This window comes from Chroicocephalus ridibundus, chromosome 2 (genome assembly GCF_963924245.1).
Source record: "Chroicocephalus ridibundus chromosome 2, bChrRid1.1, whole genome shotgun sequence".
Taxonomy (NCBI): Eukaryota; Metazoa; Chordata; class Aves; order Charadriiformes; family Laridae; genus Chroicocephalus; species Chroicocephalus ridibundus.
In genome coordinates, this window is record NC_086285.1 from 25215373 (window position 1) to 25242133 (window position 26761).

At 39.4% G+C, this 26761-nt stretch overlaps 1 protein-coding gene across 3 annotated transcripts; it reads left to right on the forward strand.

Annotated features, from left to right (window-relative positions):
* Positions 1–2380: 2380 nt before the first annotated feature.
* On the forward strand, positions 2381–24831 carry STEAP2 (STEAP2 metalloreductase). 3 transcript variants are annotated; one of them, XM_063324799.1, is made up of 7 exons: positions 2381–2513; positions 2912–3040; positions 5894–6418; positions 8047–8574; positions 10172–10336; positions 17541–17688; positions 19311–24830. In XM_063324799.1, the coding sequence occupies exons 3-7, from the start codon at positions 5927–5929 to the stop codon at positions 19337–19339; spliced, it is 1362 nt and encodes a 453-aa protein (XP_063180869.1). In that variant the 5' UTR covers positions 2381–2513; positions 2912–3040; positions 5894–5926; the 3' UTR covers positions 19340–24830. The 3 variants fall into 3 exon arrangements, with proteins under 3 accessions (XP_063180869.1, XP_063180867.1, XP_063180868.1); XM_063324797.1 differs by having other exon boundaries at positions 17541–24831; XM_063324798.1 differs by having other exon boundaries at positions 5897–6418; positions 17541–24831.
* The last annotated feature ends 1930 nt before the right edge of the window (positions 24832–26761 follow it).

Here is a 26761-nt window from a genome sequence, read left to right on the forward strand (position 1 = left end):
AATTAGTGGTGTCTGTTCAACAGGTTGGTCAATGACCACGACTCAAAAGGTTTCTCATCTACCCCTAAGCAAAAAGGACAACACTAGGTAGGTTTGCACTTAGTGAGAGGAGAAACAACTGGGGAAGAAATTAACAAAGCTGGTGAGAAATGACACTGATTGACATCTGTGGGAACCCAGGTGGGTTAGGCATGAAGGACCAGGGTCGGTGCTGGCACACTCAACACAGTGCAGACTTGAAGACAGAACCTGTAAAGCTTTCACATGGAAAACATAACTAGTGAGCAATCACAGGTCAAACAGCTGCACAAGAAACAATTCAAGGATCATTAACCATACTATCTGCGTAAGAAAAAAGCCCCCTCTGTTACAAAATCACCAGAGGTCTTCTAATGCATCATCTCCTAAAGGCCTGAGTCTTCTGTTCAAGACTTTATGTTGAAGTTACAATATAAAAAAAAATCCCATAGGAAAACAATCACAAACATTCAGATTTACAGCCTTCTTGTTAAGGCTATAATTCAAATAAGTTAAGAATCATAGGATTGTGACTACTCTCATTATATATGATGTACTATCATTTTGAGGTGCAAAGTTAGACTCATGACTAAATACGCCTATTTTAATGTAAATACTTTTATGGGTACAAGAGTCACATAAAGTAGCATATAAAGAGAATCAGCCACAAATAATGCAGAAAAAAATATTCTGCTTTTTTCTTTTGATACATTTGTTGGTTGCACTAAAATTTTGCAACTCGTACTACTGTAGTTGTACTGGCTATGGGAAAACAAACCTGGAATGACAACTTTTGAAGCAATAGCAAAGAAAAGGAGAATATTAGAACAAGAAACTGAAGGGCTAAAACGCTCGTTCTCACCATGGAAAGGTCATTTCTGAGTAATCTGTCAATGGACTCACCTTTCCATTGACTTCCACGGAGTATCAACCCAGTCCTCACCATCTGGGAGCCAAAAATGCAGTGTGGAAAATCAGGCAATAAATCTGTGCACCTGTTTACCAAATTAAAAAATACTTTAAAAATACATGTTTTAAATGTCAGGAAAATGACTTATTTAATAACTGTGAGGAAAATGGCTTCTGCACTACAAGGGAAGAGTTTCTCAGCCCTCTTCAAATTCTACAGCATTGTTCACCATTATATATTGAAACAAATGTTTGAACTGATTATATGGTTCATTCTGCTTAAGTTCTCAGTTAATACACTACAGAAACAAGTCAGCATGCACACACAAAGGATGAAAACAGGTATGTTCAGTGTTTCACTGCGATCATATGGCTACTTTTCAATCATCTGTGCATGTGTTAGATTTTTGCTGCAGCATGAGAGACATACATCATTATATGTGTTGGTCAGCTTTAAATGTGTTAAACATAAAGGGTTGAGGGTTACACATTGTTATATATATAGCGTAGCTTAGTAAAAGATGGAATTTAGTTGGTAAATCAGAAAATGTTAAAATCAGAAGCTACACTTTCAGGAAAATGTTCATTTGTCTTCAACTGGAAATGTCCTTGGCCAAGCCAATGTAGAATTCATATTCTTGGGGTTTAGCTTTGCAGTTATGCGGTTGAACCCTGTATGTCCTCTCATTTTGTGTAACACTGAAATCAGAGCACAACTCCCACCTGCGCAGAGCACAGCTCAGCAAACATGGGGAGCCACCTCCCGGCTACCCATGCCCAGGGAAGCCACCCTGGGCCTCAGTGACATCCAACACCCCCTCGGTATTGATTTTTTTATGCTGAGGGTGGTGAGACACTGGAACAGGTTGCCCAGAGAGGTGGTAGATGCCCCATCCCTGGAAACATTCAAGGTCAGGTTGGACGGGGCTCTAAGCAGCCTGATCTAGTTGAAGATGTCCCTGCTCTTTGCAGGGAGGTTGGAGTAGATAGCCTGTAAATGTCCCTTCCAACCCAAATTATGCTATGACTCTGATTCCTCACCCGTGGCCCTTCAGCCAGCACCGGTTGAGGGCCAGCAGCACCCTTCTCCCAGGAAAACACCAGAAAAAGCGGACAGAGAAGGGTTCCCACTGAAGAACAAACCTGGGCAGGCGCAGCCGAGGTCGGGCAGGGCCCAGGAGGAGAGATGCGCTTTGCTCTCAGGGCCGTGAGCTCCCCTGGAGACCGGGGAGGTGCCGGGGCCGTGCCGGCGGGACACGGGGGCTAGGGGCATCGCGCCGGCCCGAGGGGTTTGTGGCCGGAGCACGGGCCGGGGCCGAGGCTCGTCGGGGCCGGCCGCGCCCCTCTCCTCACAGGCCGCCAACCCGCCGTGCTGTCAGCCCGACGGCCCCCTCAGCCCCGGCGGGAGCGGCCCGCCGCCCGCCCGGCCGCGGCGGTGGCTGTGGCTGTGGCTGTGGCAGAGCGGCCGCAGGGGGCGGGCTGCAGCGGCGGCGCCGCCTTCCCGCCCTCTCGTCCGCTCGCCGCTGCGGGGTCGGAATCTGAGGAGGAGAAGCGGCGGCGCTGGTCCTCCTGGCGGGCGGGAGGAGGTGAGCGGCGCCGGGACCGGGGCGGGAGGGGGCCCTCATCCCCGCCGGCCGCCTCCTCAGGCCTGCCGTGCCCGCCGTCGCTCCGCGGGCGGTTTCTCCGCCGCTCCTTGCCGTGGCGGCGGGCTTCGGGCAGGCTCTGGCGGTCCTGGCGATGTCGGGAGCCCCTCACGGAGCGGGTCGGGCACTTGGGCTGGCTGCGGCCCGGCCGCCGGCAGCCGTGAGGGGAGCCCCGGTGCCTGGCGGCGGCGTGGGGCCGAGGCGCCTTCGCCCCGCGGCGGCCGGGGCCTGGAGGCGCTGCCCAGGCTCTGGCCGGGGAGGGACGGAGGCGGCTGCGGCGGGCACCGGCCAGGCGGTGGGGTCGTCGCTCTTGTCACGGGAGACGGTGGTTGTCGTTGCAGCTGGAGATGCCGGCCAGGACCTGGGCCCCGCCGAGCTCCTCCGGGGTAGATAGCCCGCACGCTAGCCCGCCGAAGGGCCACCGGCCTGCAGCCGGCGTCCGGCCAGCCCCTCGCCTCAACCCGCAGCCCGTAAGTTCCCGCCTGAGCGGGTGGTCACAAATCCAGTGGCGGCCCGGCTTTCTGTTTGCTCGTTTTTCGCCTCCAGTGGTTATTTTTCCAAGAGCAGTTTTTCACGTCTGTGTCACCTTCTGGCTGACAGGGCTCTGTAGTGTTTTCTTAGCTTATCTAAGGGCAAATGTCAAATTTATATCGCTCCTACTATATTTTTTTTATCTCTGAAGCCAGATATTTTGTAAAAGAAGGTTGGTTTTGTTGCAGTCTGTTCCTGAACAACCCACCTTAGCTGCTGCTTATCATCTGCTTCCCATCTATTTACAAATGGATTGCTCAATAACTTGATGTAAAATTTGTCCAAAGGCTGAAGTTAGGCTAACAAGTCTTTGCTTTCCTCAGACTTCCTCCTCCTCACCCCTTCTAGAGGTATGTGCTAGTCTGCTTCTCTTGTCCTCCCTGAGTTCTCAAGGTGTCACTTCAATCAGCGTTTTAAGCGTCGAGGGTGGATTTCATAAGTGGACTTGAAAATCTTTATCTTATCTTTATGCTTTACTCTTAACTTACCTTTTTCCTCTTTAACCTCACCTTCTGTCTCCCTGTAAAAGGATTTTCATTAAATGTCTATTCGCAATTAACCTTTCTGCTGAGGGCTGAAATAAAGAAGACATTTATTACTTTGTCCTGTTTTGTGTCACCTATAATTTTTTTCCTTTTTCTCTTAAGTTATAAACCTTGCCTTCTGTCTTTTATTGTATTTATGGAACCTTTACTTGTTACCCTTATGTCCTTCACTAGTTATATACTCATTTCTGAACTGTTGCTATTCTGATTTTATCCCTACATGGTAGCACTGTCACTTTGTGCTGTTCCTTAGCCATGCACAAACACACCCTTTTTTTTTTCCTCTTTTTGTGTTATTTTTCAGGTCATTAAAGCTTTCCTGTTGCAGTTAAAACAGTCTTATACACTCTCTTTCCTCTGAATTGCTATTGTGTATTTAATATAGTCCCTTTCAGCAACTGCTAGCTCGCTGATCTCTGCCATCTCTTAGATTATTTGCCCAAGAGTCATGTCTGCTATTCCCTGAGGGTTTTTTTGTGAAGTCTGTTAGTTTTATTCTGTTCCTCACACTCTACTTTCCTAGAACAGGCACTGAGAAACTTTGGTCAGTGGGCCAAATTCAGCTCACCAGAGCAATTCATGTCCAAATTCCTTGATGCTCTTTGGACAAAAACTGAAAGTAGGCTGCAGTATGGTTAAATGGTACTGGTAGCCCATTTCCTCATGGCGGTTCCCTTTCTATCCCGAAGTTTTGCAGCATCTTCACATCACATGGCATGAACTGAAACGGGCCTCTGTAATCACATGGTGAAAGCATACATGTTCTGTCATATCCAGCTGATGTGTATCTCTTATCTGATCAAAATAGAGCTATGGTCATTATGTTCCTGATTGTGAACCCATCATGGTACCAGAAATGCTGGTATTTTGGTCATGTGTTAAGAAATGTTTCAGGTCATGTGGTAAGAAAGAAACCAATGTTTTTTCAGCGCATGCATCAAAATCTACGTGGTCTGCCTCTGCCAGTAAGATTCACTGTTAGAATCTTTTCTTAGAATACTGATTTTGTGGTCACTTTCACATATTGCTTTAGAGTCTCAGTGCAGCTTCATTGAGTTCTTTACTTCTAGTCAAAGCGGAAATGAAAAGTGCCCATTCTTCTAGTAGCTTCCTCCAATTTCTGAAACACAAAGCCGCTTTTAATTGTGGCAGGTTGTTCACCACACATACTGTATTCCAAGCTGGTGGATGGGTAAAGTCCCCCACTGGTGATTAGCTACCATCATATCAGCTCTTGGATGGTGGCACAGGAAGAGATTCATTCAGCCCCTCCTTTCTAGGTGGTCTGTTGTTGATTGCTCCCAAGACAGCAACCTCATGTTTTCTCTTTCCTCCTTAGCCTGCCTTTCCTCATTGCTTCCTTCACTTTCAGAATTCATTCCTGTTCTACAGTGCAGAACCACTTACCTTGTAACGGTGGTTTCATGTGAAGACTTCCCTCGTGGGGGTTGTTTTGTTGTTTTCTTATATCTTTTTGTCTTTGTTACAGCTTTGCTGTAGTTCTGCAATCTCTTCTCTCCAAAGCTGGACCTAGTTAATCCTTATACATCCTAGCATTCTGACCTAGCAGTGTCGTTAGTGATCTCATGAATAGGCCCGGACAAATTTCCCTTGTTGTCTTCGCCATTGGATACATGTGTGCCACCCGTTTCCCTGGCTGACAAGTGAGTATGTCGGATGAATGTCTGTGTCATGGTAGTAGCCATGACATTTGCAGCTTTGAGATTTTTGCATCCCTTCCTTCCTGGCCAATATAGGATACCACGATAATAACCTGCATAAGCTTTTAGTGGAATTCAGCTTCCATGAACTCACTGTCCTTTTGCCAGCCACAGGCCAGCTGTGTCTACCTTTTAATATTTTCCATAATTACCCAGTTTTCCTTACATGTTTCTTCTCATTATTCCATTGACCATTAGTTTCAGGAGCACAAGGTTATCTTGTGGTCCAATATTCCAGGGCAGTGGAATATAGGGAATAGAAAAAGATGGAAAAAATATCATTTACTTCTGTAACTGTATTATTGAAGTGCTTGAAGGATTTTCTGTTTCTTGTTGTATTAGCGACACATTGCAAGACAAAATTGATTAGCAAGTAGTTTATTAAGGAGAAAATACAACACAACACTGTAAAATAAAACCACGTATTTTACTCTCAGAGATGTTTGTGGATTCTGATGTCTTGTGAAATTGTATGATGCTGCATTTTTCCTTCTGTTGCTTTCTTCTTTTTTTTTTTTTTTTCCAGAAGAAATCATTGTAGATTTGGTGTCTTGAAAGTATGGAATCAATCTCTATGATGGGAAGTCCTAAGAACCTCAACGAAACTTTTCTACCAAATGTTGCCAATGGCATAAAGGATGCCAGTAAGGTCACAATAGGCATCATAGGAAGTGGAGACTTTGCTAAATCATTGACAATTAGGCTTATCAGATGCGGGTACCACGTGGTCGTAGGAAGCAGAAACCCTAAACTTGCTGCCGAGTTCTTTCCCCATGTGGTTGATGTCACTCACCATGAAGATGCAGTAGCAAAAACAAACATCATTTTTGTAGCCATACACAGAGAACATTATGCCTCTTTGTGGGACCTTAAGCATTTACTTGCTGGTAAAATTCTGATTGATGTCAGCAATAATACAAGAGTAGACCAATATCCGGACTCCAATGCAGAGTATTTGGCATCACTTTTCCCAGACTCCCTGATTGTCAAAGGATTCAATGTCATTTCAGCATGGTCACTGCAGTTAGGACCAAAAGATGCCAGCAGACAGGTAAATGTTATATATTTGTATTAATTTAACTTGTTTGTAAGATGAAAATGACAGGAACTGAATGTAAGCAGCCAGAACTCATGGGATTCATCCTGCCTGATTACCTAAAATGTCGCGCTTTTAGTTTTAAGTTTTGATAGCCAATGAAACTTTCAGATTCTAGTTCATCCAGTGTAAGACGTATAGAGTAAGTGGTCCAAATTGTCCCCTGGGATGCCTGTTTAAAGATTGCAGAGGAAATGTGGACAGTAGCTTAGACTAGACAGCTGACCTTTAGATGATTACAGACAGAGGAGAGGAGTTGGGTCTTAATGTCTCCTGTAGGAAATATGTTAATATTTATCCTTATGCTCGATACAAGAATAGAGGCAGTCTTTCCAAGTATGTTTTAGTTTCAGTATTGGTTTACATGGGGCGAACTATTGAAAAGATGCACGGAAATCCAAGGTCCTGATCCCAGGGCTCCGTAACAGCAAAGTGAATGAAAGAAATCATCTAGCTTTTAGAATGCCCCAAGATCATAAATATGAGGAAACAGAAGGAGGCACATATGTTTCTAAGAGATCATGCATTTGATACAGGACTGCTTGGGAACATCATGTTCAAATTCCTTCCCAGGATGTTCCCCAAATCCATCCTGTATATAGAAAAGGCAGCTTTATGTTTTTAATGCTACGTTGGAAGTGATACAAAAGATTTAAGCCTGTGCAAGAGCCCAGTTCTTCACAACTTTATGGACTCTCAGAAATGCATGAGAAATGACTGGTGTAACATGAACTACTGGAGACTAAACTGAGTTTTCTGTCACTTAAGGTAGATTTTAAATGGAATGCAATTGATATAGAATAGCATAATTTTAAAAATAACCTCACCATGCTATTTTTATCCCCTTCCAGAATAGCTCTGCACTATAAGTAATTAACTTCTGTCAAAACTGATCATGTTTGTTCTAATGCGGGTGATCAGTAAACAGCGTTGGGCAAACTATAGCCCACTGTAAATTTTAAAGTAACTTTAAAGTACTCTGTAGCCATGCATTTCTTCCACTATGTAATAAATTGGTCTTTAGAAGGAGTTTTTATTTGGCTGCTAGTTTTTGGTTTTTTTCTGTTAAACATTGTGGAAATCTGGATTGTGAAATTAAGATAAAATTGTTATACATGGAGAGATTACACAGTTCTCTGCTTTGCATTTTGTTTATGGCACAGCTGTTTTAGGGTCATCATTCAAGATTCCTGTATTTTTGAGAGACTCATGATTTTCTGAAATGCTTTTAGCCATTGTTTCAAATTCAGTCCAGTCCTATAGACATTTTGGTGTGGGGAGTTTCAGTGTGCAGATTACCAGGGCATCCCACGGTCAGCTCATTATTAACTCCAAGAAAAAGCCAATTTTGTTTTGTTACTCTCTTGCTAATCAGTGTGCATATTTTCACTTTGTCAGGATTTCTATATGGTTTCATTCTCATCTTGAGGATATAAGCTGGGATAACAGCATACAGTTTTAGCAGTAGTGCTGTGGTTTTGTTCTGGAGGCCCTGAAGGGTTTTTGTGATTGTGGTTTTGGTTTTTTTTTACCTTTGAGTCTCTTTCTCTGACTACAGACAATTCACTTGACTTTCCCAACAGGTCTATATATGCAGTAACAATGTTCAGGCTCGCCATCAAGTTATTGAGCTTGCCCGTCAGCTCAGTTTTATTCCTATTGATTTGGGGGCATTGTCATCTTCAAGGGAGATTGAAAATTTACCTCTGCGACTGTTCACACTGTGGAAGGGGCCTGTAGTGATTGCCATTAGCCTTGCAACGTTTTTCTTCATCTATTCTTTCGTCAGAGATGTAATCCATCCATACGTGAGAAATCAGCAGAGTGACTTTTACAAGATCCCCATTGAGATCGTGAACAAGACTCTACCAATTGTTGCTATCACTTTACTTTCTCTAGTGTATTTATCAGGACTTATTGCAGCAGCTTATCAGCTTTACTATGGTACTAAGTATAGGCGATTTCCACCTTGGCTGGACAACTGGCTCCAGTGTCGAAAGCAGCTTGGCCTGCTCAGTTTTTTCTTTGCAACAGTGCATGTGGCATACAGCCTCTGCTTACCTATGAGGAGATCAGAGAGATACTTGTTCCTCAATATGGCATATCAACAGGTAAGCCAATCTCTTGTTCAGTAAGTCAAAAATGCCTTTGCTGTATGCATATGGCTCATGAATACAATATATATGTTTTCTTTTTTCAGCGTAAATGTTATGGGTTATCTTATGTATAGCTAGTGCCAAGTAAGAAGGGAGACTAAGAGAAACATCTGTGCATTGTGCTCACCTCATGGGTCAAGCTGCAGTCAAGTTTGTGTGATAGGACACATCCTTGATTCCCCCTACTTAAATCCCTGATAGTAATATAGACAAGGAGAATGTAGGATAGACAGGATAAGAGCAACAGCAGGAAACTTCTGAGTTTCTGAGGTATGTTCCTCTCTATGTATACTTAACATATGGGGGAAGTATGTATATCATCAGTGCATTTACAAGTGTGGAAAAAAGTATAAGGGCAGATTTTCTATTAATGCTTACAGATACATCTATGTTTACAAAATGAAAATGCTGTTACTTTGTAACATTTTGGACCAGTGGTAAAAATATTTTATTAATTAAAAATTCTGTGAACATCATCTATTACAGGCAATAGAAATTGACTTACAGTTCCCAGGAGCAATTGGTCTTGCATAACTCTGAAACAATCTCCGACAAATCCGTCATCCTTTAGAAGCGGGTCTGATGCTCCTGTCTGTCAGTGAGGTAGCTTATTGTCACCTTTAAAGTGGCAGAAAAGCAGCATTGCCATTCAGCACATAAAATCTTCAGGAAAAAGAGATGTGATGGAACAGAAAGAAAAGCAAACTAAGGAAATCAAATCAACTGTAACAAATTAACAGGTCCACAAATTCTAAAAGGGCTAGCATAAAAAAATGAATTTAAGAGAAAGGCAGGAAGAGCAAAACTATAAAAGGCAGCAAGAAGCTGTAATTGTTCATAATTAGTATTAGTAAAGGACCCACTGATAATTTTACTAAGAAATTATCTTGGGTTTAATAATATTGTAAAACTCTCACTTGCTAATATTCCTAGTGAATGTCTTTCAAGACATGCCATATCACAGTTATTCACCTGAAAGTGGAAAAATAATTGAATATCCAAGCCTCTTCATTGTTAAGGGTGTGAGTTTTTTCTGGTACAGCTCTCCAACGAGAACAATCTTGTATGTATCTGATGTCAACAGTGAAAGAGGCAAAATAACTTGGACTCGGCATAGGGAGCTGAAGCAAAACGAGGAAATTATGCTATATTATTTCTAAATGTAAAAAACTAAAAACAAATTGCAGGTTTACCCAATTTCTGTTATAGAATTGAAGTCTCCAAGGTCTGAAAAACACAGATACTTTTCTCCGGTATATAGGAATGTGCAGGTTTATCCATTATTATAACATAATTGTTACAAATACAGTGTTACATTTTCTTTTAACAACTCGTCTAAGTTTCCATGTTTAACACACTTTTAATCTAACAACAGCCAATACCAGCAATAAGGAAATAGTTGTTTTTCTCCAAGACATGAGGAAACCTCTGAAATATTTGACCCCATTTTATAGTTGTCCTGTGACTGTAGGCTTTTACTCACCAAAATAACTTCTGCTGATATTTTAAATATTCTGTAGAATAAAGTTCTTCCTTTCTGCTCTTTCATCAGGTTCATGCAAATGTTGAAAATTCTTGGAATGAGGAAGAAGTGTGGCGAATTGAAATGTATGTCTCCTTTGGAATAATGAGTCTTGGATTGCTTTCTTTGCTGGCAGTAACTTCCATCCCTTCAGTAAACAGTGCCTTAAACTGGAGGGAGTTCAGTTTCATTCAGGTGTGTTACTTTTTAAATAAGAGGGTTTGCTGTTAACAAGAATTCCTTGATGATGATCATGATGGTGATGATCATGATCACAAACAAAAGCACTTTGCAACGTGATGAGAGCTTTTTTTTTCCTCTCATTGGTAAGTTAATTAAAACAACATATCCTTACTCAGCAGATATATTACCATGAAGGCACATTAAGCATTTCATGAGTGTTAGCAGAGGAATTTGCATTTTATACTTCTTGGTCTTAAATAATCAACATAGCCAAGACCAAATGAACACTAATCTATTCCTTTTCCGTTGTTAGAATTTCTTGCTAAATTCCAAGTAGATAGTTTTGGACAAACTTGCTAAAGGTATTGATACTGATGAGATACTGCTATATGTAGATGCACACAACTGTTAAAATTGAAGACTTAATTTGTCCTTGCAGGACTTTTATTGCACAGCCTTCTGACAGCCGTGGTGTCATTGACTCTATTTTGTTTCCCCTCCAACTGTGTGGGAATTAATACAGCTCTCAGCTGCATTATTCTCTTTAGCTGAAAATACCCACTAGTAAAATATGAAATTTTGTTTATTAAATGCAGAAGCTTTTCCAGGTCGTGGCATGCCTTCTGCTGCCCTCCTTCCTCAGATAAGGATCTACAATAGGCAGACCTAACCAGCATAAAATACTGAGAAATACAGACTTTAATAAGGAGCTTAATGTTTGCTTCTAAACAAAATTGCCATTAGTTTTAGGTAGCAGTCAGTGATAAGAAATTTTATTAGGATTCTGTCTTTTGATAGATTTCCTAAGTGTGCGCATGCAGTTTTGGCTTTTGTTATGTTTTGTTTTGTTCTCTGACTTTGGATTCAGTGCTCTAGTCTTAACTCAATCTTTTCTGATTAACCTTTCTTCAACATAGCCACTGTAATAATATTGTCTAATTCTTAGTCCTGTCACCGTTTACAAATTCCTACCTTCAGAAAACAGGCAATGACTTTACTGTTCAGGGCTTAAGTTGTGCTTCATAATTTACAGACATTTTAAAGGGCGTGATGGGGAACACTTCTTTGGCTATAGTTGTCAGAGGTCTTCAGTCTGTAAAGTAAGGTCTTCCCTTCCCTAGGGTTCCCCTTGGCCTACAAAAAGTTTGCTGAAAAATTTTTCAAATTAGAGTTCCCTTGACAGAACTGTTTATTCTCGCTCACGGTTTTGAGACTTCAGAGGGAATAAATACCCATTTTGTATTGTTACAACATCCCTGCCACCCAGAGTTCTCTGCGTAGAGACAATAGTACTGCTGTTGGGTGATGTAAAATGTTAGTGCAAAGGGCAAAAAGATGTGAGTGAGTGATGAGTGAGGTGATGCCTTTATCCAGTAATGAATGAACTCCAGGCACAAACCAGCATTTGTGTCTTATTTTTCCTTATTCACATTTCAAAATTTCAAGCTGCTGTGGCTGAGTCAAAACCCATACAATAATCACTTAGTGATGTGTCTACAAGGGCATTTTTTATTGTGTCATATTTACCACAGTTATTTCCATTGTAAATAAAGTCAAAATACTTCCAAATTTAAATGATTAGGAACTTTAATGAATAATCTGTCAGTATTTTGAGGAATTTGATTGGGAACAAGTTGTTTGCTCAGGAGGTATGTTGATACTGCATTTCATGTTGAAGAGAACTGGTATTGGTAATTAATTTTGATCATTTGCAATTTCTAATCACAACAAATATTAAACTACTAAAAATTTCCTTAAAGTTAATAATCATTAAAGGTACTTTACTTTGTTATTAATTACTTTTCAAGATGTAAGTTGTTCTTCATTTAGTTACTTGTCCTTCAAAAAAGTCCTTTTACTTTATTCAATCAGAAAACAGACTTCCAGTGATCTCTCATGAAAGTAAAAGGAGTCTGCATTGCTGCACAAGTTTCATTGTACCCAGTATGCAAGTAGAACAGCTAGAACATCATAATACTTACTGTCTTTTATATTTTTCTTCTACTGAAGTGCAATATGATGAAATGAAGTTGAACTTAATTTTCGCAATCTTCTCTAAGCCAGGGGGACAAACTATCAGCCCATCATATCAGTGCTGCTTTTTTTTTTTTTTTTTTTTTTGCTGGGAAAAGCAGTATGTCTGTAGCTTTAGTCCTGAATCTCAGAAGATTTGCCACAATAATTGCTGAACTTGTTTTGCGTCTCACAGATGAAGAATCAGTCAGCCAGTACACTCAGACGGTTTCTCACCTCAGCACTTCCCACTGAGAACAACATACTATTGCTTGCTCATCTTAGTAAATACAGTTTCATCAAAATAAGGGTCTGGTCTCTTCTAAAGTGTTTTACCACTAAAACATACTCTAGTCTTGAGTCCTACTAGGAAAATCTGAGTTTAGGATTGACAAATTATTAGCATATACAGTATAGACTATTTTCTACCCTGTTCCAGTAGTTTGAGCCCTGAGCAGAATCTCCCCTACCTACGGTGGTTCAAACAGATCTCCTACTGTCTTCCTAATACTGTAAAGAAACCCTAGTTGTGAATGTTTTTGTCCAGAAATCATTGCTGTCTTTGATACCCTCGCTTATTTTGGAGATGCCTCCATCTTACGTAGTTTCACAACACAGGTGTCAGCAGCCCCAAAAATTCCAGCCTGCTTGATCAAGGGAAAAGGACTTTGAGAGGAGAAGCAGTGCAGGCTCTGCTCATTCCCTCAGAGTGAATATGAACAAAGTGAGATATGAGAAGGTTGAACAGTGATGCTAAAGGAAGTTACTGTGTCAGCCCTACCAGGAGCTGAGACCAGCAGAAAACTTGGAGTTGCTGCAGTGCAGAGCTGACCACTGTACAAAACAAATATCTGATTACTTCATCATGATTAAGAGAGAAACACTCATAACATCCAGATGGAGGAGCCACAGAACCAGACAGTGATGAAGTGGTTGCTCAGAAGATCCTAGATGATGAAAATTTAGCATGAAACTTTGCAGGCATCTTAACATGACCCAGAGTTTGAGCTTATTGAAGGAAGAAGCTGGGGCTGATAAACCAATGCATCGGTTTTCTTAAATGCCACTTCAGTCTTCTGGTTTTTCCCTTCTAAACATATTTGGATAAGGAACAAAGGTAGACATGGGCAAGAAATCAAAAAGAATTTGTATTTTGTCAGAGCGGGCAGAATAACTAGCCTAAACCAACACACTGCAAAACAGAAAAAGACATTTATTAAAACCAGCCCTTGAGCGTTCACATAAAATACATGGAAATGGAGAATGTTGTCTGCAAGCAGTGCTGCACTGGGTCCTTCAGTCTTCTGAAGGAAGTTAAACTGTAAATATATAATATAAGCATAAATGACTACCACTTTTTGTTTTTATTTTTCCAATCTAAGAGTTCAAGTCCAAAGCACATCACTCAGAGTGGCAATTGACAGAGCAGACTGGCTTTGAAAGCTAAGCTTTTATGTTTCTTAGCAAAAATCAGTGCAAATCTTCCATTTGCATAGTAGGAAGACGATCTTTTTGTAGACATTCTTTTTGTCTGCTGGCACAATCCTAAAGTTTTTTGGTGACAGTATTACTAAAACTTTTCTTTCACACACACTTTGAGGAAGGGCTAGCTTGCCTTGGTTCTCCCACAAGAATAGGATACTTTTCCCCCAAAGTAAAGAAGAATGAGGCCTGATTATTGAGCAAGTTTATGGGTAAGATTCCAGTCAGAATTGCTACAGACTGTTTATAAGTTTAGCAACATCCTGTTTCTGGCAGAATCTGAAGTATACCTTGCATAAACATAGGCTTTGGAAAATACCTTTTGTATATTGCTTGGAACTACTCAACCATTGTGATGGTAGAAATTCCTGAGGCAGATTTGTCCCACAGCAGATTTGTATCTCTATATATGTACATCTTCCTGGTAGCACTTTAGGGATTTTTCTCCTGCATCTTTTCCACTCCTCTAAAACTTCTTCCCCCCTCAGCCCCCAGACAATGGTAGTTTGTCCAGTTTATCAGTGGCCTTGGCTGGGAATCTCCCACATTGGCTAAAAAACTGACTTTGGTGAGGAAGGAAAAGAAACAAAACAGGGAAGACTTACAGAAAAGCTAAAAGATTGGAGAGTCCATAGGAAATGTGCTAATGTCTTACTCAGCTTCCAGGAAACACAGTATTATGGAAGATACGGAAACAAAGCAACCAAAGATGTTCTTCCCCTTTTCCCAGGAGCCATCCTAGAGCCTAGGCAGAGGGTTCCCAAGACTTACAATTGTTACTGCTACTCACTCACCAATGTGAATTTACCAGTGAAGGAAAAGTATCCCTTCTTGCTGCTTTCAGAAGGCCTCTGCTCTTAAAGAAGTTAGCATCCTGTGCCTCTCCTGGCCTCCCTGTGGTAACGTCAGTGTAAGTGATCTTACAGCTCTCATAGACATATTCATCCCTTTCTTTTTGGGTCTTAAGAAGCCAGGAAAGGATGACAGAAATGCAACATGTATAATCCATCTGAAGCACAACTACATTTCAGGAAATCTATTGTCTTTAATCCCTGTATTGCATCCCCCATATTGTCCAGTCATAAACTTGTGCAGAAGAAAATGACTTTGCATACCTGAATGATAGCAGCTCTCTCAACTGTCCATTATTAAACAGATTTCTTTCTAGCAATTAATAACTCCCACAGCACAATCATTTATTTCTCAATAATTGAAACATCTTTCATGTTAACATCCACAGGGGTGGTCAACTTTGGAATACGGCTTTCTGACACTACCACTGGCCAAGATTTGTAGTATGTAAATCAGTAAATCAGTGCTACCAACTGATTTTATTTTTACTGTTCAGCTGCCCAGCAGTGCCTTTTTCTGCACTAGCTGATGTCTTTTTGTCCAACCCTGCTTCAGTCAGTTCTGAGTTTCCTCATTTTACTACTGTACAGCCATTGCTGTAGTCTTTGAACATTTGCAGATACAGAAAAATCAAGTCTTTATAATGAACACAGAAATTTGTACTGACACAGCCTCCTGCAGTGGGGCTTTACGTAAGTAGCAAAGGCAGCCAGTCTTGCTTGTACTTCTGGAAAAGTCATTGTCAGTAGCTGCAAGCTAGGATAAATGCTCTTAATTGAACTTTCTAGTACTGATCTGCCCTGACTAAACAAACCAAAGACTGTCGAATGCTAAGTTGTGTGGAGGACCTCCTCTTTCTAGCTAAACGGTGTTATTACTGTCAAAAGTACATCACAGAAATATGGCAATTAAGGGCCTGGTAGAAGAAAATACTATCAGTGGCTGACAGAAGCTCTTATATGAGTGTCTTTGTTGCCAGATTTTCAGATGAGTGGTTGAAATGGTCCAGTACTTACTAGCACACACCCTACCAACACTTCAAAGAAGCGTATGGCAACTTTCCATAGGAAAAAAATACCAACTTAATAGAGGTGCATCATATGTTTTTCTGATCCTTGTGCTGTTAGTTCTAAATGTACTGATGTACTACTTAGCTTCTATTTTGACCATTAGATATAAAGACATACATAGTTGCCTCAAAACTGTAGTTTGCAGATGGAATTTAAATAAGCATTAAAAACTTTTTTTGAAAAATCTGGGAACAGTCTATATAACATTTCCTTCTTGTTTCTTTTTCAAAAATTGTTATAGTTCTCAGCAGTAAGCCTGATGAAGAAATGAGGGATATGATTCACTTGTCCCCTTTTCTCTGCTGGCAGTGATAGAACAGCAATGAATTCAGGACAGTCATACAGGCAGAAATCTGCAATAACATATTCAAACATCGGATTTTATAGTATTGTTTTGCTACCCAAATTTCTTACCAGAACTTCCGTTCAGATAAGCATATGCCATTTTCATATCCACAAGTGGTTGTCTGATGGTTCTGTTTCTTATGAAATATTTTGAAAGCAAATTATTCTTTTTTAAAAAAAGGTGCAGCACATCTAAAATGTACCAACTTGGCTCTGAAACCATTGGCAAAAAAAATACATAAATATTGGCAAGTTAAAAAACATGGTACCAACTCTAGAAATTAACAAAAGTATTTTCCCACATATACCATTATATCTGTGAATCCTTGCAAATGGTATTGTCTCAGACATTCTCCTTTCCCTAGAAGTTGATTAATCTTGGAAAAAGTTCTTTCACTAACTATTATAGACCCTTAGGCTGCATTTTTCTTTGCCTCCCTGTTTACTGGAATTAAATGAAAACTTGGTAGCCAATTACCTTTCTTAATATCCATTCTCTGTTTTATGATTTTCTACAGATGTTTCACAACCAAGTTAGTAATTACATCAGTTTGGGCCAAAAAGAGTTTTCCTTCATTTGATCACCACCAAAATTCAAAGTATAGTAGTCTGTGTTTTCACCATGGGTTGTGAAAGTCGAGGTTAATACATTTAACTCAAGTCTGCAGAGCAATACAAATACAGGGTTATTAAAAGGGCAGATTCACAGAATTTGTTAGCCCTACCTTCTGTGGCATAGATTACATGATAAGAAGTCCTCTGCAGGGTGCTGTGGGAACATTCCACTTCATGTTTCATCCAGCACTACCTGCGTATCGTAAACTGCAGTGTTGCCTTGTGCCATTATGCCCAAGTCCTACAGTCCAAATATTCCCATTAACCAGTAGGCAACAGCCGATGGAGAAAGCTAAGGAATGGATTTTGCTAAATTCAGACTAGTGGATGTAGGTCATTGTGAGGAAGAAGCAAACCGCACCTCTCAGAGTGATACAAATCCAGAGTGTTAGCCCCAGATCTCTTCCAGCAGAATTGCATTGTTCCATAATCATGAATCTTGGAAGTGATCTACCCTCATAGTTAAGAAACAGGGAACTTAATTTCCAATCACAACTGATGCTGCTCCAGTTACTTCACTGGGATTATTCCCTATTCGCACACATATCCTGAAGTTGACTTCCATTACTTAGAATTTGGGCAAACATCATCTTCATTTCAGCTTTGACTAAGGCCTATAGATGCTGGCAGAGATATGTTGTAAATCAGTGTTCAGTTCAGTCTGTAGTTTTCAGAACATGTGAATTTAAAATGACATATTGCTAATTTAAAATAGTGTATAAGTAAGAGATTTTAATATGATGTCTAATAGAAATGTTAAACTAACGGGTTAGAGCTGTCGGATGAAGGACCAGGTACTATTATCTCTTCTTTTTTCCCTGTTTTCTCTTTTTTCAAAGTCTACACTTGGATACGTTGCTCTGCTCATAAGTACTTTCCATGTACTGATTTACGGATGGAAAAGAGCTTTTGAAGAAGAGTATTACAGATTTTATACACCACCAAATTTTGTTCTTGCCCTTGTTCTGCCTTCTATTGTAATTCTAGGTAAGATCATTTTACTTTTGCCATGTGTAAGTAGGAAACTGAGGAGAATTCGAAGAGGATGGGAGAAAAGCCATGTTATAGAAGAAGCAAGTGGGTCTGTTCCACATCTCTCCCCAGAACGGATAACTGTCATGTGATAATAGACTAATATTAATTTGTCAGCACTGCTGTAGATGTTTGGGTGATTTTTTTTCATCATAAACTTGTATTTTTAGGAGTTTACTGAAGTCACCGTGGACTTGCTTGGCATATAGCACAAGCTCTCAACCAAACTATGAGAAATTTATAACTAGAAGACTACTACTTCAGATAACCACAGAAATATTTTTGTTTTGAATTACAGAGGGCAGATGATTATGAAATCAGAATTTTTTAATGCTCCTTTGCACAGTTATATCACAACAGTATTTTATTATAATCATGCTTTCCAGATATTTCTTTGACTAAGACCATTATGTGTCAGAGTGCTGTTTATTAATACCACATTTTCTGGGCAGTTTTTCTTTTATTAAAAACACACTTGGGGGTTAGTGAGTTCAGAGTATAGACTAATAGGGTTAGTAATTTAGGAAATAATCAGGTTTTGAAACAACTTAAATTAATATGTAATGATATATTGCACATGTACAGTATATTTGTCTGTGGTTTTACACCATTCTGTGATTTGAATATGCAAAACCAGTTTCAGTTATGGTGTAACTGTACATCTTGTAAGCAAATGGTATTGTACTAACAATACCATTAACTACCATTCGTTTTTTTCAAAGTGTCACATAGGATTTTATGACCTTTGGCATATCTTTATTTCCATACATCATGTAATGAAAGTGTTATACATGTATAGAAAAAATTGCACGTATGTGTGCAACCAACTAGTTTTTTTATTTTAGAATGATTTTGAAATATCAAAAATATTTTAAAACAAAAAAAAAGGCTGAGAAATCTGCAACAATAAAAATCCATTTTCACTGTGAAACTTCCAATATGTTGATACAGCAGGGAAGCATCACAATACTCATGTTCTGTATGTTTCTACACTGGAGTTTCAGTTATTAATATGAATTTCCCAGAGTCTGTCTTATATTCTTAGTATTTTTTTGTGCAAATCCAATCTTCTATTTTTATATAAAAGTCTTACTTTTACAACAAGTGTCTCTGGGATATGCCTGAATTTTTGAGAAACAAAATTATTATTCTTATACTTAAAAATGAATTTATCTCTAAAAGTTGACATTTGCATCTCCTGTGGGATTCAAAAGAATGTACACAATTATTTATTACTACTGCTTTGTCAGGTTCTACTCTTCTCTAAAAAACCCAGCCAAACTCAACTCGTACCTTCAGGCTACTCCTAATTAGCAAACCCTTTATTTCAGTGAATCAGAATGTGTATTTGGTCCTAATTTTCTTTACTTGTATGAAATTATATTTTTCTTATCTATATTTGCACTGTTTAGGATCTCTGACTTTCTTAGCTGAACCTTCACTTATTATTTATTACTTTGCAAGAATTTGTCATCACTATGATACATCAGAAATACACAGTACTTACGCTTGAATTTATCCTTAAACATCGCTAATCCTGTAAATCTCGTTATCTCTATTTGTATTGAAACCAACAGCTCCACAGAACAAGAAGAATCTAGAATAAAAGTCTGCCCCCAGTTACACCAACCTAAACCTAAAGAGTTGTTCTTAATTTCAAGTTCAAGAAATCTACAACAGTTTTATTTTCATTGTAGTATCCGTATTCCCAAACTCACACATCAAGCCTTTGTATATTCTGGGTTTGTTGCAAATAAAGAGACAGTTGAACTTATTTTCATTTTAAGCATGTTCAAATCTAGAAATGAAAAAGAAAACATTTGCATGACTTTTTCCAGAATTAAAGCATTTCTTATATGTCTTTAAACATGTTTTGTATTGAATGAGATGTCAGTGAATTCTTTTTGAAAATGGAGGTTTGTGAAAGAATTTTTTTTGAAAAAAAAAAATTCAACTGCCTTTCATGCATGTCAACAGATTTTTGAGTTTTTTTCAGTTCACAAATTTTCAATTGCAATTAGTTGTAAAACTCAGTTTTATCCTCCTTTTTAAGCTACAGGGGGAGAAGCAATTGAAAAGAGAAAATTCATTTTATTTCACCATTTTTTGAAAGGTAAACAATAATAACAGCTATAATTGGTCAGACTAAAGTCTTTGACGTTTGTCTCCACTAGCTGACAAGTGGCAGATGCTTCCACAAAGAGGGCATTTGTCCGGTGATTCTTCTCCTCACATAACCTCTCAGCCTCTTGAAAATCAATAATTTAGGACTTATTTGAGACAGGTGCTGCCTCTGGACTGTCGTATTTAATAGCTACTTTCTCCAGAAATTTATCTAACTTTTTAGAAATGTGAAACTTTCCCAGTTCTTTACAGGAAAAGAAAAGACAAGACGGAAGGGAAAAAAAGTTTCATAGATCTATCAAATTAATAAAAAAAGTTTGCATTCTTTCTTTTTTCCAAAAACAAGTCAGTTTCAAGGTACTAATTTATTGTCCCTCCTCCAGTATGTAGCTATTTCAGTGATACTTGTGGTGATACACAACCACAATACTATTTTATCAAACATTCCAGGCATTAAGTGAAAAACCTGTCGTTGTTGAAAACAGACGGGAGCCTAAACTAGTACGAATGAGATTTTCACATAAAAATGAAGAACAAGCGACGATTACAACTTCTAACTTACTTTGCCTGTCTGTAAAAAAAAAGCAGAAAGCTGTATATTTTTTGAAAGGATTTTATGTAACTATTCAGTTACATATAATATGTAACTGAATTTCCTGGTCTGTTTCCTATTCCATTATTGCAGAGGGAAAGCACAGAGAGCTTAGGCATTTGTGCTTCAATCCTTTAAATAAAATTAATTTAAAAAATCTTAGAATACACAAAGTCTTGGATAATTTTAATGGGATAAATACCATGCTACATTCTACCCCAGTCCTGTGCACAAAACCTGATTAAAATCAGTAGAATGGGATGGTATAACTGAGAGCAGAATTTCACACCTCAGAACAAATTTAGGGCAGAAACCATTTCTGTTGACAATCTGATTATATTCCAAAATTAAATATGCTGCTATTATTTCATAGTAATTCTAGACTTCTGTAGAATAGGTAATTAACACTCATGTTCCCTACAATTATCTAATTTGTTTGATGCAGTAGTGATAATGTTGCAGAACTGAGATACTGTACTAACGGAAAATTACTGTCAAAGTCCATATATATTGTATTCTAATGCAATCGCTGACAGTATATACAGAAATGTATAGGCCCTCTTTCCTATGCAAAGAAGTTATTTTATCATTAAATTCCTTCAAGAATGTTTAAACTGTTAAATTTCAAACTGCCAAAGGTGTCTAGAGAGAATAAAGATGTGTTGTTCCTTTTATCAAACTGTGTGTGTAGAAAATTAAAAATGTGTTTTGATTTTATAAGTTACTTGAAAGGTTGAAATATTAAAGTATTAATAAATAGGTAATATTTTTAGAGCAAATATATGATGACATTTGGTGAAATATTTGTGCTACAAAATGACATGGTTTCCCATTAGGCCATGTATTTACTTCTAACTGGAATAACAAGTTGACTTGTGATTTAATATTTTGTAGTGTTCTTTAAGGACCAATTCACTCTAACAACACACTGTTAAGTCCGGAAGTAAAATGCCACTCATGCATTTGCTACACGTTATGTATCATATATCATGCACATGTTTAGTTCTATAGAAGAACTCACATTAGGACTTCTGATCAGAAGACGACCTGAGGGCTAAAAGTTTAGTTTCAATTGCCTAAATATAGACAACTAAATTAACTTAGATGTCTTAGTTACTTAGTAGAATATATAAGTATATTGAGGAATAGCCTGCTGTAAAAATATTTTTGTGTAGCTTTATATAAATTGCTTACTGCCTAATGAAATAAACTTAATTTCTCTTCATTACTGTTCAGTGAAAAAAAATAGTGCTTAACATGTAATACAGAGCTGTACACATCATATTAGAAAATGGAGACCTCTATGTATTTAGCAACAGGTTATTTGTTTTCTATGCATATTAAGGTATTCTTTCTTAACATTGTCTAAAATACAGTTCTATTACAGGTTCCATATGCGTCTTTAATTTTATCTTGGAATTCTATTGACTGTAACAACTATGTACAAGTTAATTAAGTACCCATGTTCTTGAATTATTTAGAGATTAATTATTTTGTAATTATTTTACAAGTTCTTTGCATGTTTAGCTTGTGGTAATGATTACTGTGAATTGGTGCCACGTTGAAGTTTTTGTTCCAACATTGTGCATTATATGATGTGCCAACATGAGAAAGTACATTTGTATTTTTATTTGGCATTAATTGCCTATAAAATAGTGTGTCTGTGTGTGTGTGTGTCTGGATGTTATGAGGTACACATGCTGCCCAACTAGCACTAATAAGGCAAGGAGTTCCTAAGAGGCTATAAATTCCACAGGTATGAATATAGTTAGGAAACAGCTTTCCTCTGAATGTGAAGGTTTCCTTTGAAAGTTAGATATATCAGGTACATAAAAATTAGATAGATTGACTTTTTCAGTATAATATTTTCATATATGCGGTGGTAACGGATGCATATGCATAGTTCCTTTCAGACAGTGCATCTTGTAATACACAAGTTTTTTATGTCTTGGCTGTTCATCCTGTAGTATTTTCTATCAATGTAATGAGTAATGTTGCAGTACTGATATTGTATCATTATAGGATACTGCTTGAATTAATTAGATTACAGCCTTTAAAATAAGTGACACATTGAAATGACTTGAACAATGATCTCTATCATTATATATTGTTTCTCATGCCTTGCTGGCAGTGTCTTGCAGTGAGCAGCGTATGTCTCCCATGTGCAATATTCTCTTTGTAGCTGTGTTTGTCGGTTTGTTCGTGCTGTCTCTCTGAACAGGGCTATTATAAACTATTAGTAATGCTTTTATCTATTTTTCCATAGACAGTGTTTTACACAAAAATCAATAAAAAATCAATGTCAGATATTTGGTTTTTTCTTCTGTTCTTATGCATAATAAATTTTAGCTTGTTTTTCTTTAGAAAACATGTGTGCTCTCATCAACATTTTCTCTGAGAGGTAGAACTTGAATGCAAGTTCATAAAAAAAAATTCTAAAGAGCAATTCGTTTGTTTTGCAATGGCTGGATAACAGATGTTTCACACAGACACACTGGAAAGCGATATCCCATATCCTCCTGTAAGGTATTCTCCATTTTTTCAGAACACAGAGTGAACACTACAGTACTATCAGCATATATTCAGTCCAGTTTTCATTCAACAAACAAAAAGTTTGGCAAAAGTGAGACTACTAGGCACAAGTAAGTTTGCCAGGTGGAGACACTCTTCCTGTTTGGTTGTGTGTGAGAAAGCATTACTGTTTAAATGAGAAAAACAGGTCAACCACTTTGCAATCCTTCATTTGGAAATATATAACTTTTTTCCAAATAGGCTTATGCCAACATAAGAGGAAAAAGGAAAAGGATACGACAGATGAAATCCTGCTTAAATAGAGGTCAGCAGCATAAACCGTTCTGAGTTCAGAGAAGTCAAGTTGCACGAGTTAGTGAAGCTGGCAGGATTCGCATTGCTTTCACATTAAGTTACATAGCTTGCCTGCATTCCCAAATGGAATTTAGGTATTTTTTAAATTCAAAATATTTCGTATGTATTTGTGCCATGCCTGATGTAACAGTAACGGTTTGGTCCTTCAAGTCTGTCTTCTGTTAGCTTTTTTTAAAATCTCACCCTGTTTCTCTGTATCACAGTGCTTGTTTTACTGAGTGTTGATAGTACGCTAGCAGCTGAGACCCTGAACTTACACCTTTGTCCAGCCGTACCTTGTACTGTGCAAAAGTGTAAGTTCTGGCTGCCGTGACTTACTTAATTTCCTTACAATAATAAAGTTCAGTGTGAAAGTCCCCCTCAAATCCATACCAGCAATGACCTGAACACTGTATTTTAATAGTATAGGCAGGTAGATCCCAATCTTGGAAGCTCTGTTGACTTTACAGATTTAAGGTTGTGTCTACCACCAGCTACTTCGCAGCTCTTTTCTTTTTTCTGTGGATATCAAACACAGGAGGTCTGGCAGGACAGTTCTGCACTTTCCTGTTCTTATGCCCCCGCTTCTTTTTCCCCTTCCTACTGACCAAAAAAAGAAATGAGAATGAAAAGGAAGACAAGGAGTGAACAGACTGATTCTTAGAAAGATTCTGATTTCTGTACTATAAAGAGCTCAGTGTCATATTTGATAAACAGTGCAGGTGGCTTTAGAAAACATCTACTTGGTTCAGTACAGCCAAGGACAGGACATCACTTGGCTGGGGCTGAAGACCCCCATTGCAGCACGTGAAAGGTGCATCCTGTACAGAGTAATAGTCCTTCAAGAGCTGGCAACCTAATTTCTAAGACGGCAAATACAGAGTGGTAGAGGAAATAATTCACTCAGCAAAGTCAACAGGAGATTAATGGCAGACCTAGATATGGATCCTTGATCTTCTAACGCACAGCTGTGTCCTACATGTTCGACTACACAGTCCTCTCATTTTATGAAATTTAACTTTACCTCAAGAACAGAGCTTGCTGACATGTCTCTTCACACCAAAAGAGTTTGTCCTCAGTCAAAACAGAAATCCTCTCTACATCAAATCTACTTTTTAAACATATTTCTTAGCATGTGTAAGACTTAACATTTAATATGTGTGAATTAATACTCTCAGAAGTAAGGTACTAAAGCCTTGATGTCTCAAACGTTATTTGTTACCAACAGAAGAAGTAGATGTGATAAAAACACAATATAAGCCTGTTTGGGGCAGAAAACTGTTAAGTAAATATTTTCACAGTTGATTGCAGGTTTTTGGGGATGGACATTTGCCATTTGCCAAGGGCAGCAGAATCCCTGTAGTCAAACTCGCACAGTGTAGCTTTCATCCCAATTTTTAAAAGCTTAATTTATGAAGAAGGTGCAGAGAGAGCAAATGGGGCTTTGCAATATGATCTTTGGAACAGTCAGCCAACAAATGGCATGTGACCTAAGCTTATAATTTACAGACTAAGTTGCCCAATTTAGGTATGTTCTCTATACATTTGTCATTCAAAGCACAAGCAACAGAACTTAAAACCGCTTAAGCCACAATAAAATTAAATTTTAGTGCTTTTTTTTTTCATAAGCTTAAAAACTTTGAATATGTACAACTTCAGTTGAAGTATCTGTGCACCAAGCAAAAAAATATATAATCCAGTTTGTTGAGCACTAACCGCTCGCAGACCTATAAGCATTGTCATTATAGTTTATCTCAAATGCTTAATAAAAAATCTTGTTCCATCCAGATACAAGACAGCCACTCAGAATATTTCCCAGAAACAAGCATTTAGGTAGAACATGGAAGGGTTAGTAAAAAGGTTAGAGGAACGGAGAGATGTGTGTATGTGGATGGATGAAAAGCATCAAACACCAGCAAACGATGCAACTGGCAGCCGCATCGTTGCATTAGGTGAATGCACTGTAATGTCCTACAGGTCCTGCCCTTGTATGACCTGCGTTCCTATGAACGCAACTTGGGATGTTAGGCATGTCAAAGCGGTCATTGCATTTTCCAGATGAGAGTCCTATTCTATGCTAGGCCCTATTTTTGCTATAATTTTGAAGTTGTATACAAGATGAACTTGTACAAAATACAGAGTGTGGATGGGTACATGCGGCATTGTGTGTTTTCCCTTTGATGGAAGGAGAACTGTACAGCATATGTGAGTACTGAACATGTTATGCATCTTACTTATTTCTGAAGAAGGCAGGTATGAAATGGGAGATGTGTGGTGTGCAAGCTGGGAAGAATGAAGACAAGAACTGTGTTGGTTATAGTTGGAGCCATAAAGATTTCTTTCTTGTTTCTCTTATCAATCACTTCTTTTCCTATAAAAGCTGTCTGGACATTCAAACAGCTATCTTAGCATCTAATAAATTTATTCATGTATTCAAATGTTTCTTTGGCACCACAGAAGTTAAAAAATAATTGTTAACGAAAGCTGTTATCAACAAGTGCCTGCAGTCAAAGACTTGGGATATGTGCATATCCAAAGTTCCATATGCGCAACTTGTCCGTAGCGTATCCAGCTCCGAGGAAGGGCAGCTGAAGCTGAAGTCACCACACCACGAGGTGTCACCTTTTTTTGCTGCAGCCACTTCTGGACAGCCAGCTCTCCTCCTCCAGGTGTAAACCCAGCAAAGGAAGGGCCTGGTGTTCTGGGCAGCTTGGCGTTGGCGGGCTCAGTCACGTTCCCATCCTGGAGGCAGCATTTCAGGATCAGACCGTACACCCCTGGGGTGAACATGTGCCCCCACAGGAGCAGCTGTGCTCGCAGCTGAGAGATGCCAGAGCAAAGATAGGGATGAAAACCGAGCAAGTAGAAAATATCAAAATCCCTTTATGCTTCTGCCCTTATTACTTTCCAGGCATGAGTTACCCATTTGGTATGGGTGTATGCAGAGAAAAGATTCCTATCCCCCTCTTCCCCACAGCCAGGCTACCCCAGGCAGGGCTGTCCCATCCGTGCTGGCATTTGTCACGGCGGTCTCTCGTGGTGCATTTTTCCATGGTCCGAAGACACAGATCGACCAGCCTCTCTGCTCCAGCTCCCCAGAAAGTGGGGGAAGCCTGCACAGGGCTGGGGAAATGGTTTTCTCCCTCAAGATGCGTTTTATAAGAGGGCATGAAATGGCAGGGCGGAGGAGGGTTTAAAACATGGCTGTCCCCGCAGCGGGGTAGAAATGTAGCACCGGCAGGAGGGGCAGGACTGGGGCTTGCAGGCCGGGGTGGGGGGCCCGGGGCCCGGCTGCCGACACACCGCCGGTCCCCACAGGCAGCTGCCCGCCGCCCCGGGGGGTGCCGCCGGGCGGGCGGGGGGACGCAGGAGAGGCCCGGGCCCCAGCGGCGGGAGGCGGCACCGCCCCGCTCCCATGGCAACGTCGCGGGGCCGCGCTGCTGCCGC